We start from the raw sequence: 14,356 nt of genomic DNA on the forward strand, positions 1-14,356 counted from the left end.
TATGCCATGCCAAGGCTTTTAGAGTTTCAGTTCATTTGGTCATTCAGAAAAACACACTGTGATCTTCTATGTACCAAGCCCTGTGCCAGGTGCTGGGGACAAAGAATCAGTAAGACATAGTCTTTTAAGAAGATCAGAGTGTAGTAGGGTACAGCATTAAAAAAGACACAACATGCCACAAAGGGGTGCAGTGACAGGGTCATGTTTAAGATAGGGATGGCTTAGGGGCGCCTGGGTGGCTTAGTCGGTTAAGCATCCGACTTTCGCTTAGGTCATGATCTCGTGGTTCGTGGGTTCGAGCCCCGCGTCGGGCTCTGTGCTGACTGCCAGCTCAGAGCCTGGAGCCTGTTTCAGAGTCTGTGACTCCCTCCCTCTCTGACCCTCCCCTACTCACGCTCTCTCTCTCTCTCTTAGAAATAAATAAAACATTAAAAAAAAAAAAAGAAAAAAAAAGATAGGGATGGCTTAGAGAAGGGAGTGATTAGATTGGCTTTCTGTCTGGGAGACAGAAGGGTGGTCAGGAAAGGCCTCATAGTAGCGGAGACTCTTGAACTAGGTAACGGCGAACAAATTGGAGGTCATAAATTGATGATAACAGCAAACACTTGCACAAGTACTTATTATGTGCCAGGCTCGGTTCCAAGCACTTTACATATATTGACTCACTCAAACTTCATAACTACCTTATAAAATAGATATTATCATTAATCCCATTTTCTAGATAAAGACACAGAGAGATTAAATAACTTGCCCAAGGTCACACATATAATAAGTGGCATGGCTGGGATTTCAACTTAGGCACTTTGGTTCCAGAATCTGTACTCTTGCTCCGTGCCGTCAGTGCAGAGCCTGATGCGGGGCTCGATCCCACAAACCTAGAGATCATGACTGAGCTGAAATCAAGAGCCAGAAGCTCATCTGCTTAACAAACTGAGCCAGCCAGGCGCCCCCAGGGTCTGTGTTCTTCATTACCAAACTATATTGCCTCCAAGACAAGAAAGTAAGGTCATTCCAGGCAATGGCCATTCCTATGCATAGGACGGCATATGCAAATGTACAGAGGTAAGAAACAGCACACCAGCTTTGGGAACTGAGTGGTTGACCTTGGATAGAATGTAAACAAGGAGAACAGCAGGGGATGAAGCAGGCAGCTGCCAGGTCACAGGGGGCCTTGGGCACCACATAAAGGAATGTCTTCATTGACAGGTAATGAGAAACAACTGAAGGATGAGGCAGAGAAGTCACCTAACAGAGTTTCTTTTTTTAAGACTTATTTCTCTGGCTTAAGTGTGAAGGGGAGAATGACAAAGAATGCCCAAGGCAGGGAGACAAGTTAACAGACCGTGGCACTGCTCTAGATGAGAGTTTTAAATTTAAAGTTGTAAAGACAAAAAGAATTTTTAGGAGGCAGAATTGGAAATTAGATACAAGAGAGGAAAGAGTTAAGGATGGCTTCCAAGTTTCTAGTCCCAGTTTCTGGGCATATAGATTCAAAAGCAAAAACAATAAAGAAAAGGCTTTAGAGAGAAGCTACTGCATTTAAGGGAAACATTATTCTCCATACACCTATTATTTATTCTGATTCTGTCTTCACATGACATATTCTCATCTCCACACACAGGAACTCTCAACAGGGGCCCAAGTGGGGACACAGAGGGAAAAAGGGGCGGGTGGAGGTATATTAGAATCTGGGTGTTTGTATGTGAGTGTATAAATAGCTCAATTACTACCCTCCTCTTTTTCTCCAGTTGGATACCATAATCCTGCCCACTACTATGTCACTGAGAATCACATGTGTATACAAGTGTCCATGTATATACTCTGACAAAACACAGACAGTTGAAAAATCTGATTATGCACAGAAATCCAAGACCAGGAGAGACTTTTAAAGACCATCTAGAATTCAGTAGATCTAAACCAAGGACTGCCTGGAAATACATGAGGGCATTTTTGCTTATCACAGTGGGAGGTGCCGTTGGCATTCGGTGTCTGAAAGCCAGGGATGCTAAATGTCCTATAATTCACAGGACAGTTCCAAATAATGAAGATTTAACCTTGCCCCAAATGACAACAATGTTCCTTGGAAGAAATACTGGTATAGTTCGATGCCTACATTTTACAGATGAGGACAAACTGAGATCCCAGGTAAGAAATGACTTGCTAAAGACCACCCAGTGGCACAACAGGGCCTAGAACCAAGTCTTCTGTTTATACTCCACTGTACTGCTTTCTAATCTGGGTCTCGTAAATCCGTAGCACATCTAGAAGAGGAGTCCAACTGAGCATGGAAGTTAAGTATTCAGAACGTCAGAGCCCTGCGCATATTTTCTCTAGCCGCAGATCCCACCCTCCCCTTCAGAGATGTAGGCTGGAGGTACACATCTGCCAGTCATCGGCATGGGAAGCCGTAAGACAAGGTTACCCTGGCCAAATACATAAAATGGGACAAAGCTCCAGGAAGCACAAATATTTGGAGTCTGGTGGAAGAGGAGGAACCCATTAAGGAAACTAAAAAGAAAAGCCAGAAATGTAGAAGTTCAAGAAGGCAAAGGGAACTAATCATAACTGTTTGTTTTTAGTGAAATAATTCTTACCTGATCATTAATTGGGTACCTATGTCCATTGATTCATTGTTGTCTATCCTGTATCTATTCCCTTGCCTCTTCTTTGTCAACAGAAATCAGACATGTCAAGGTTGCAGACAGTCTATTAAAACAGTCTGTTTCCCAGTCACAGCTGTAGCTTTTAAGACCATGTGATTCAGTTCTGGCCAATAAGACAGGAAAGTATAGTATCATCACCCAGCCTTACTGAGTTTGTACAGAGTACACAGAATCATATTTGGTACTTTAACATTCCTAATAGACAAGAAAATCTTGCAAAAAAAAATTACTTAGGGGGCTTGTCCTACCAGTCCGCAAAACACACCATAAAGCTGAAGTAATCAGAAGAGTAACAGAAACGCATACAGGAATTGATAACTAGAAGTCTGTATAGGGTGCAGAGGAACTAAATGAGGAGTGATCAGGAACCCTTTGGGGAGAAAGCACAGCAAGAAAGAATTCATAGGTCCACAGAACTCCTCTGTGCCACCTTGCTATCACAGTCCTCCCCACATTTTGTCTGGCCCCAGATCCCCTCTCACCTTAAGAGACTCAATCGTGGCCTGCTTGTAAATCTTTGCACCAGGATCTTTCTTCTGAGGGCTATTCTGGATTCTAGGCGTTCGAATGACGAATTTATCCATTGCTAGGAGACGCCCAACAACTTTCACGTGCTTGCAGCCTGTTCTGCTCAAGAAAGAGGGAAGATGCTAAAATGTCATCAAAGCTGCTGTGATGTGTGCTCCTAAAGTAACACAATGGGCTTTTATATACTCTGAAGCTTCCTGAATTAGGAGGACTGGGGTGGAATTTACAGGAAAGAAAATTTCGTCTTGGTAAAGAAATATCTTGCTATGAAATTAAATTGTATATAACGATAAGGTCTAATTCCTGAGTTAGGGGGTGCCTAGCTTTCAGAAGTGGACGCTGTGCAAGGAATTCCGATACTGGGCCAGGCGTTGAACCTGATGACTTCCAAAGCCTCTTCCAACTTAGGGGAGGTTGAGGCAGGATTAGAGTTCACTGACTTCCGTGAAGCTCTGCTAACAACTATCCCACCATAATCACGATCCCAAAGATTCCCCTTGTATCCAGCATCCAACAACCACCTCCAGATCTCAGCAGGGTCCTCATAACAAGCAGCCATCTCCAGGAACTGCTCGGTGGTCAGAGGACCCTAACCACAACTGTCGCGTTGTGGATCCCCCGGCAAAGGCAAACACCATCCTCCTTTACCCTCAGGACTCAGGAGCCCAGCAAGAGGAACCCAACAACGGTCTGATGTGAAACCCACCAGGAAAAGCAGCCCCGCCAGCAGCTGGACCCCTCCAGAGCGCACCCTCTGAGGACCCAAGCCTGGGGCCGTGGGGGTCAGAATTAAAGCGACGCTTCCGTGGTTTCTCTGAACTGGCTCCGCCACCCAGCGAAGCGTCTCCGAGCGGCAGCAAACCACATTCCCCAGACTGCACTGCAAAGCAGCAGGTGAGGCGTGCCCAGGGCGGTTGTAGTTCTTTGAGACCAACTTTCCCGACCCGCCGTGCACTGCCAGCCAGCGGAGAACTACATGCCCCAGAGTACCCCGCGGAGGAAAGGGGTCAGGGGATGCCGGTTCGCTCTTATTCTCGCGATGGTTGGAGCCATCTCTTCTCGCCAACCTAAGAGAAGTTCGTAGACCCGGAGGTGGGGCGGAAGGCGGCAGTTTCGCGGCAGGGGAGGGGGTGCTCAGGGAGGAGCTGAAGAGACGGCGGAGGCGGAAGCGGCGGCCAGAGGGGCGGGGAAGGGGCTGGCCCCGGAAGGCGGAGGAAACCCTGAAAAGAAAACAGCAACAAGCTGAGCTGCTGTGACAGAGGGAAACAAAATGGCGGCGTCAAAGGGGAGCCTCTGGGTCAGGGCCCAACTGGGGCTCCCGCCGCTGTTGCTGCTGACCATGGCCCTGGCCGGAGGCTCGGGGACCGCTTCGGCTGAAGCGTTTGACTCGATCTTGGGTGATACGGCGTCTTGTCACCGGGCCTGTCAGTTGACCTTCCCCTTGCATACCTACCCCAAGGTAGGGCCCGTCCGAACCGGGCTACAACCCTCCCCTGGTCGCCCATCTCCGCTCTCCTGCACATCTGTCAGCTCTGGGAACCCGGTTGTCGAACCGCTGTCTCCCACCTGTGTAGCTCCTGTTTTCTTCCCTAATTGTACCCACACCCCGCTCCTGCTGTAATTACGGGAAGTTTGAGATGCATCTGCTCTATAATATAGACTGGCCTGGGGGTGGGGGGGGGGAGACAAAGATGAGAAAAATATCACCTCTTTCCTCTGGGAGCTTGCGGGATGGCCGGGGAGGAGGATATGGGTAATGAATGCAGGGTCTTCACCTTCAAGGAACGTATGGGATGGGCGGGGGCGGGAGGCAGGAGCAGATAGGCAAACCCACAAAAGACTGGTTCATAACCCATGTTTACCGAGCGCTTCTCCAGTCTGCGAGCGTACCGTCTGTTCTGGGAGTCAGATAAGCAGACGATTCCATTGTGGTATGAAACGTATGAAATCAACCCTAGGAGTTGTGAGACGCCCAGGAAGGGCTGTCTGCTTGTGTTGAATTACTGTGTGCATAGACGCTGCCACTAGGGCTTGGGATGGCTTAGAGAAACAGCAGTTAGGTTGCTGCGTTCAAAGAACCTAACCGTTCAGTGCAGAAGACAAAAGGGAATTTGTGGAGCAGGTATAGAAATGAGACTGCCCCTTGGGGGGGCGGTCGGGTTCCCAGTTTACGGAGGGGAGTGACCCCCAGCTTTCACTCCTTGTACACCAGTCGGTGATGCCCTTCCTTTAATTCCATTCCACTCCTCAAGTTTTGTTGGATTTTTTTTTCTTCAGTTTAGGAACTCTGTTTACTCAGCATTCTCAATTGCCTGGTGACTTCCCCACCCTTTCCCGTATATAATTGTGGGTATATGCTTCCCTCCCCCCACTGCTTTTTTTTTTTTTAATAAGCGCTTTTGGTCATGTTACTGGTCTTTTTCTCCTTGTTTTTCCTTCCTCTCCTCTGTGCTGTTGGCATAACCATGTGGCTAGCCCTGTTTGCTCTCTTAAACTGCAAAGTGACCATGAGGACAGGGCTAATGAAATGTAGGATGTTCCTGGTTGGCAAATGCTTTCGGGTCTTTGAAATGAAAAGCTCTCAGTGCTTTCACTTCCCCTGTCTATTTGCTGCAGGATATTACATTGCATGAGGATGATCAGTTTTCAAGAAAAAGTGTGGGAGAGATTATCCTAAAGTTTTCAGTCAGACACTCATATAGCAATCAAGAACGAAATGAGAAATTCTGGCTTCCACGCTTAAATCAGTGTTTACTACCCCTACATACATTACTTTCTTCTCTGCTATATAAACCTCCATTAAGATTGTATGAGGAAACTCAGTAACATTGATTTGGCCTGACATTGGGCGGTGACTTATTTTGTAACCTAGTGTTTGGTTGTGTTTTTTTCCCCTTTTTGAGATTTTTCTAGCAAACTTGTAGTGTGACCCAGAATGCTAGGCGAGAAATTAAATAATATAAACATTTCTGGAAACTTCAGGTACTTTTATAATATCCACAGTTTAACAAGTTTTAACAAGTGATGTGGTATCTATAAGTCACTTTTGCTTATTTGTTAAAGTTGTTCTCACCAGGAACTCTTAATTAAGTCATTTGGCCCCCTGTATGTTAGATGAACTTAAAATTTAACTGCCTGCTCTCTGTTAGCCAGTGTGACGTGAGTTATGCCCATTATCCCTAATACTCACAAGCATGCCAAGTTGGGTTTTACAGTTGAGGTCCAGAAAGGTTAAGTGACTTGCCTAAGGTCACATAGCCAAGAAGTAGTGGAGTAATAGGAATTCAGTCCTAAAACTGGCTACAATGTGCTGCCTTCTATTAATACAGTTGTATTAAATTGTTTTAATTTACTTACTTCACTGATTTCTGTTGGCCCTCTGAATTGTGCTCTGCAGTTTCGGAAAAAGCTATGTGTGTTATAAGATATTAGATGAATTTAGAAGCTCACATAGCCTTTCAGTCTGGTATTTGCAACTGGAAGATAGAGTCATTTTAATGACTCAGAATTATTTGTTGCAAGAAAGTAGAATACCTGTTTGTAAATAGTTATTTTAAAATTACTATATAGTTACCATTTAACTTTCCTCAAAAGTGCAATTGTGTAATTTGTCTGGGTCCAAATAGAAGAGACTTGTGTTATGTTAACAACAAAGTTAATTAGAATCAGCCTGGTCATTTTTTTTGTTTGTTTAATGTTCATTTATTTTTGAGAGAGAGAGACAGAATCTGAAGTAACCTCCAGGTTCTGAGCTGTCAGCACAGAGCCAGACCCAAGGCTTGAACTCATGAACTGTGAGATCATGATCTGAGCCTAAGTGGGAATCTTAACCGACTGAGCCACCCAGGTGTCCAGTGCAGCCTGGTCATTTTTAAACAGAGTGGGGGCTCTGGAACCATACAAACCAGGGTTCCATTCCCAGCTCCACTTTTACTGTCTGTTTGTCTTTGCTGATCATTTAACTTCTCATGACTTCGTTTTATCAGCTGTAAAAAACAAAACAAAAACAAAAACCCCTTACACCTTGCAGAGCTGGTATGATGATTAAAGATAATGTATGTGGCACTCTTATCACAGTGCCTAACACATGACAGCAGGTAGTTATTTCTTCTGTTCTATGTCATAAAACCCATTTGGTACCTATAGTTATCAGTGGTGCTGAATAATGAGAAGAGTCCGCTTGACTTAGCTCTGGGAAAGAAAATGTGTATATTCTATAGATAGTATCACTCAAGTGCCTTCTAATTACTTAGCTGGTATTTATTTTGGTGGGGAGCACCATTTCCTTGTGCTCTGTATCAGAGGAGATAGATTTTAGATAAGCTTGCCAATAATTTGAGATACATAGAGCATGAAATATTAGAATAATAATATTATCTAGTACACGAAATACTTAGTTGGAATAAGGATATGATTCTTATTAGCTACCAATTGAGTACCTACTCTGTGCTGGACATTGTATACATTAAGTGTTAGCATGGTGCCTGGCACATTGTGGGTGCTCACTGAATATATTATTGTTACGTCTATCTATTAGATAGTATAGCATTGTATTCATGATATTGTAGATATAAAATGTATAATCCTCATCATAATCAAGATTGACTCAAGAGTATTGTCCCCAACTTACAACCAAGGACACTGAGGCTGTGAGAGGGACTGTCCCTTTCCCAAGGTTGTACAGAATAAGTGGCGAGGCTGAGCTTCAAACCAGGGCTGATTCTTGGACCCTGGCTCTTTTCTTCGTGCCGTACTCCCTTTTGAAAATGGGACTGGAGGGCTTATTGGCTTGGTTTAACCAAAGAAAACATTATCTGAAAATGAAATGGCATGCAGTATAGCACCTCCTAATGAGCTCATGCTTCCTCTGTGCAATGTAAGAAAACATGTCCTCCAGATACCTAAAAGAGTTCTTCCATTGTTTTACAAAGCTGCCAAAGCGACTCAGGTATGAAATTATCTTAATTGTTAAAATTCTTTCAGTTTCACCTTAACAGTAAATGCAGCTAGAACTGAGGTCCAAATATACGCTACCTTCAAAGTTGTCTGATAACAGCTGTTTAATGTTTGACTGCAGCCACCTCTTCTTAATGGATTGCTGCTGCCGCCTAAATGTTACTGACCCTTCTGCTGGAAAGAAACACACGCCTTTGTGTGCATTGGTTGCTAGCTGGTATATGCACGTGCTGTTTGCTTCCTTATTAGGTGCCTGCCAGTTTGTACACAGTGCATCACACAGTAAGTTGAGGGGCTCCCCCACATGTACTGGTTTGTTTCAAATACTGTATGTATTTCATGTAAGAGGAGCCTATTGAAGACATGGTCATTAGTCTTATTAAGCAGTTAACATTTTCTGGTAATGAAGAATCGACCCTATCCTGAGCTCCCATAGATATAAAATGATGTCGGTAACTGTTTTCTTTCAAAAATCTTTGATGATTGACACTACTACCATTTACTGAGCACCATTCGTGTCCCAGGCACCGTACTAGGCATAGCTATCTTCCAGCATTGTTAAGGGGTTTGGAGGTAACTTCCAGCTATGATCAGCTCTTCTGTTGAGGAAACTGAGACTTAGACAGCGAAGTGACTTGTGGCAGCATCACTTGCTCAGAAGATTTTAGTCTAGGTCTGGCTGACCCTAATGGCCTTTCTCATATGCTACACTGTTGTTTTGTTTGTGTTCTCAGGTAAAGTAAGGCAAGTTTAAATCACCCTTTGATGTAAGCATGTCTATAGATGTGTGCCTCAGTTTGTGGGGCCTTTATGACTATTTGCCATGTGAAGCCAGTCATAGTACTTTTTCCCAAGAAGCCTCATGATTTGTGTAAATATTTATGTGGCAGAAGTAGGCTATTCATCCTAAGGTACTTGCCCACTCATTTCCACCTCTGCTAAATTTCTGGTGATGTCACTGTTGTTTTTATTTTCAATTTTTTCCCCATAAAATGTGGCCTTGGAATATAGGAAAAGGGTGATACTTTTAACCACTAGGCTTTTTTTGGGGTATCACTTTTAAAATAAGAAACTAAAACCTCCTTATATGGCAAAGGTCTTGGTTATTACCTGGCTTCTATCATATTTCTTTCAGTTATAAAATTTTATTGGACCATTTATAATAAACCCTACTAACTTTGCTTTCTTTTTGACCTTCTTTTCCCTGAGAGAAAAATACTGTTTTTTTGATTTTTTTTTGGTAATCCTCCTTCTTCTTGAACTCCCTAGGAAGAGGAGTTATATGCATGTCAGAGAGGTTGCAGGCTGTTTTCAATTTGCCAATTTGTGGATGATGGAATTGATTTAAATCGGACCAAAATGGAATGTGAATCTGGTAAGATGCTATGCTAATGATAATCAGCAGTATGTAACATCGTGCTTTCTTTGGGTTATGTTATGCTCTTTATGCATTTTCCTCAGAAAATGACAAGCATATTGTTTAAACTAATTTCTTGCATATTTTAATTATTATGAAGCCAGAATTTTAGCAGCAGCTGCTAGAAATTTCATGGGCTTTAAATTTCATCTTTAGGATTCCCCACTGTATGAAAGTAGAGCATTCCTATGAAACCTTTCATAAGCCAAAATGGCATAAAGCAAAGCAATTACCATTAATTTACATGGAAATTTTTTTGAGCACTCTTAGACCCAAAAAATAACCTCTCTTAGGCTTTTCCGATGCTTTAGGACACATCTTACTAACGGATGCACAAAATAAATCGAGATAAAATACAGATGCTCACACAGTTCAAAGCTATGGTGGTTTGACGCTGAGATGCTGAGCATAGTTCCCAGGGAGGGAGGTTGGTGGTGCCGCTCTTGCGGCTTGAGTGTGTGCTGCTTCTGTGCCGGCCCACTGCGGGACACATGCTGAGTGCTGTTTTCGCTTTCTTTTTTTTAAAAGCACGAATCCTCTTTTGATTTATTTTGGTTAGCAAAAATAGGTACGAACTTCTGAAAAGTAGAGGATACTTCTGTTTGTTGAGACAGTATTTATTTATTTTTTATTTTATTTTTTTTTTATTTTTATTTTTATTTCTAGGAGAGAGAGAGACAGCGTGAGCAGGGGAGGGTCAGAGAGAGAGGGAGACACAGACTCTGAAACAGGCTCCAGGCTCTGAGCTGGCAGTCAGCACAGAGCCCGACGCGGGGCACGAACCCACAAACAGCGAGATCATGACCTAAGCGAAAGTCGGACGCTTAACCGACTAAGCCACCCAGGCGCCCCGAGACAGTATTTATTTTGTACTATGGATAGGACACATTTCTTTAACCAAGCATTTGGTTTAAATGCAGTACTAATTACCCTTCTCCTAATTCATCACTACCTATTCAGTGGATAGTATAATTTTCCAAAGCTTTTCATTTGTAGGCCAGTTGATTTAGCTCCAAGAGTTTTTTTGTTTGTTTGTTTGTTTTACTGAATCGGGCCTTTGACTCACGATTTAATAGTGTATTCTTTGTGGCTCATGTCGATAAAAGAAGTAACCAAAGTCTTTGTCATCTCTTAAACCACTGTTCTTACCTTTTGCTGAAAGAGATGTGTTTAATAAAAGAAACCTGTAATCGAGACAAAATTGACACTTAACTTTTTAAAGAACTATAATGGAATTTTCTCCATTCATTACATCATGCTATTTACTCAGTGTAGCAGGAGGTGCCTTTCTTCTCCCTGTCACTATGCCATGACTCCTATCCAGTCTCCTTGATATCATAACCTTACTTTTTATGGCTCAGTCTCCTAACTGGCCATCTTTATGTTCAGTTTATTATCCAACACCTTGAGAAGTATACTACAGATGCATGACTGGGTTGGAAAGAAACAGAAGATTGTTATAGTGGTAAAGTGTTCTATATCACAGGAAAGAAATGGCTAGTGAATTAAATGAGAGGGTATATAACCATTTCAACTTTGGAATACTACTATAGAACATTTAAGTTCAGTTTCTCAGAATTCAGGGTGTTAGGCTGATTGCTCTGTTTTATTTTTCCTTGCCATGGGAAAACCCTTGATTCTCAGCAAAGCGATCTAATTCTTAACAGTAATATACATTTGTGAAAATCATTAATTTTTTTTAAGGTTTTTTTTAATTTATTTCTAGAGAGAGAGAGCGTGAGCAGGGGAGGGTCAGAGAGAGAGGGAGTCACAGACTGAAACAGGCTCCAGGCTCTGAGCTGGCAGTCAGCACAGAGCCTGACGCAGGGCTCGAACCCACGAACCGTGAGATCATGACCTAAGCGAAAGTCGGACGCTTAACCGACTAAGCCACCCAGGCGCCCCATTTTTTTTTTTTAATTTTTTTTTTTTAAGGTTTCATTTGTGAAAATCATTAAAATATGTTGTTCAACTCCATGAAGTAGGTGATGCTATTTCCATGTAAACATATAGAAATCAGTAGTTGGAGAGGTTAAACGGCATAACCCAGGTCACATACACAGCCAAGTGTATATGGAGCCAAAACTTCAGGATCCCAGACCAGTGTCCTTTCCACTTTACAAACCTTAGCTATGAGGATTCCTTTATTAGGACTGTTAGCATATAGCCTGAGCCTGAGTATGGAATCAGTAGATTCATACCCGAAACATCTGACATGTGGGGAGTAGAAGATATGGGGTTTATTAAAAATAAACTATTACCAAATACTATTACTATTACCAAATCTGAAAATTCATATTGACAACATGCTTTCTAAGTATAAGAAATTTTTATGTAAAATGCCAAGTCCCTTCTTTTCATCCTTCCCCCTCTTCTTTCCTTCCCTCTTTCTTCTTGTCTCCTTTCCTCTCTCTTTTTCCTTGTAATTTGACTGTTTTTCTCTTACAGCATGTACAGAAGCATATTCCCAATCTGATGAGCAATATGCTTGCCATCTTGGTTGCCAGAATCAGCTGCCATTCGCTGAACTGAGACAAGAACAAGTACGAAACAATACTGCCTTTCATAATTGCCTGCTTAAATTGCACTGACTTCTATTGAAATGTTTATCACCCACTTGATACTATTTTAGTGTTCTATTTTATAATTAGTTTTCAGCAAACAAATTATGTGTTTGCGAATAGAAAACTCAACTGCATAATTACTTTTGTATAATGCTTTACTGTTAAAAGTTCCATTCACATCCATAATCTGTTTTTTCTCTCGGTCCAGTGATGATATTATCCCCATTTTGCATATGAAAAAACTGAGGCTTAGAGAAGTTGATAGTTCAGAGTTATTTTTTTCCATCCCAACTGCCATTGCCTTACTTCCCTACTTAAATCATCATCATTTCTCATCTGTATTACTACCAAAATATTTTCCCACTTTACCCTCTTCTAGTCCATCTTTAGTCTGTGTTCAGATATTTATTATCTAGATGGAAATCTTATCATGTTATTCTCCTATTTGATATTCTTCAGTACCAGTACCTCCCATGACATACAGGATTCAGTCCAAACCACTTATCACAGCCTGTCTCCTGATTACCTCTCTTATGTCATCTCTTTTCCCCACCCCTCATACTCTGTGCTCCAAACATACTGGAAAAACTTTGTTCATAGGAAATACAGTCACATGGTAAAGAACTCAAAAGGTAAAAAGAGTATGTAGTGAAAAATCTTGTACCCCTGTATCTCTTAACCATTCAGTTTTTCTCCATTAATGTAACAGGTGTTACCAAGACAGAGGTATTTTATGCATTTACAAGGACACATATATTCTTTCTTTTTTTAAAATACAAGTATACACAAAGAATATTTACTCATTCTTTTTTCTACTGCATAATCCATTGTGTGGATGTGTCACTTTATTTAAGCAGTCTCTTATTTGGAAATCTACATTGTTTCTAATCTTTTTCATTTATGAGCGATATTGCCTACTTGGCACATTTATATCTATAGAATAAAATCAGTCAAATTGCTGAGTAAGAGGTATCTGTACCTCTTTTAATTTTGAGAAATAGAACAGAACTGCTCTTTGTGGAATTTTACCAGTTTTTTAACTTAAGATATAATTCACATACTATAAAATTCACCCTTCTAAAGTATTCAATTCAGTAGTTGTTAGTATGTTCAGATTTGTGCAGCCATCATCACTGTCTAATTCCAAGCATTTTTATCACCCCAAAAATAAATCCCATCCCCATTCCTTTCCTCCTTCCCCAACTCCTGATAATGTACCGCTTTTAATGTAGTTTAAATGTATGTTTCTCTTATTATGAGTAATGTTAAGCATGTTTTGTAATTTTTAAGAGTCATTGTTTTTTTTCTCTTAATTGTATACAGAGTGAACAGTTTTTAATTTTTATAGTATGATGAGTTATTACATGCTTGTGTTCCTTCTACTCCCCACCTTTCTATTGAATTCCCTTGATTCAGAACAGGTGTCATTTCCTGCGTGAAGCCTTCTTAACCACTCCTCACTCTGGTTTGGGTTAGGTGTCTCTCTCCATACGCATGTATTATCCTGTTTTGTTTTTTTTTTAATGTTTTATTTATTTCTAGGAGAGAGAGAGAGAGAGAGAGACAGCGTGAGCAGGGGAGGGTCAGAGAGAGAGGGAGATACAGACTCTGAAACAGGCTCCAGGCTCTGAGCTGGCAGTCAGCACAGAGCCCAACACGGGGCTCGAACCCACAAACCGCGAGATCATGACCTAAGCGAAAGTCGGATGCTTAACCGACTAAGCCACCCAGGTGCCCCTGTATTATCCTGTTTTTAACCTCTGTCCTATACAGATTACACAGATTAAACACAGGTATACATTGATGAATAAAATACACATGGCCCCTGATATCCTAAAATTTATAACCTCAGTGAATACTTGTTTGGTGAATTAATCGATGAAAGATTTCATAGCTATTACTTGGGAAATTGGATCATGAATATAGATGTTTTGATTCTAAAAACTGATCTCTTACCCCATAATACTTCTCTTTTGAAATAAAGCAGAACAAAAGCTATCCCTAGAGTTAAGCAAATAGTATCCCATACTTGTGCTCTAGAGGGGCCCACTGCTGCTAAATAAGTGAAGAAGTCAGAATTGTAGCTTATATATCAGTAACTGAATGTATATATATTCAGCCCATAAATACTCCCTTCACCCTGCCCTGTTATCAGATGTCTCACATTTTATGCATATTTTCTTTTTTTTTTTTTTTAAAGGTTGTTTTGCTTTTTTTTTTTTTTTTTT

At 41.5% G+C, this 14,356-nt stretch overlaps 2 protein-coding genes across 3 annotated transcripts in view; one reads left to right on the forward strand and one right to left on the reverse strand.

Moving 5' to 3' along the window:
• TCEANC2 (transcription elongation factor A N-terminal and central domain containing 2) overlaps positions 1–4,297 on the reverse strand; it is a 34,658-nt gene extending 30,361 nt beyond the window's left edge. The window contains exons 1-2 of the mRNA XM_039237852.1: positions 3,898–4,297; positions 3,146–3,290 (exon numbers count right to left, since the gene is read on the reverse strand). Coding sequence (XP_039093783.1) covers positions 3,146–3,247 — 102 coding nt within the window. The 5' untranslated portion in view covers positions 3,248–3,290; positions 3,898–4,297. The remainder of the gene's footprint in view (positions 1–3,145; positions 3,291–3,897) is intronic.
• An 83-nt stretch (positions 4,298–4,380) lies between these two features.
• TMEM59 (transmembrane protein 59) overlaps positions 4,381–14,356 on the forward strand; it is a 26,437-nt gene continuing 16,461 nt past the window's right edge. Inside the window, exons 1-3 of one of the 2 annotated variants that reach the window (XM_039237830.1) lie at positions 4,381–4,650; positions 9,417–9,522; positions 12,013–12,107. In XM_039237830.1, coding sequence (XP_039093761.1) covers positions 4,462–4,650; positions 9,417–9,522; positions 12,013–12,107 — 390 coding nt within the window. In that variant the 5' untranslated portion in view covers positions 4,381–4,461. The remainder of the gene's footprint in view (positions 4,651–9,416; positions 9,523–12,012; positions 12,108–14,356) is intronic. The other variant, XM_039237838.1, reaches the window with a different exon arrangement.

This window comes from Hyaena hyaena, unplaced genomic scaffold (assembly GCF_003009895.1).
Source record: "Hyaena hyaena isolate Hyena2069 unplaced genomic scaffold, ASM300989v1 scaffold_5, whole genome shotgun sequence".
Lineage (NCBI taxonomy): Eukaryota > Metazoa > Chordata > Mammalia > Carnivora > Hyaenidae > Hyaena > Hyaena hyaena.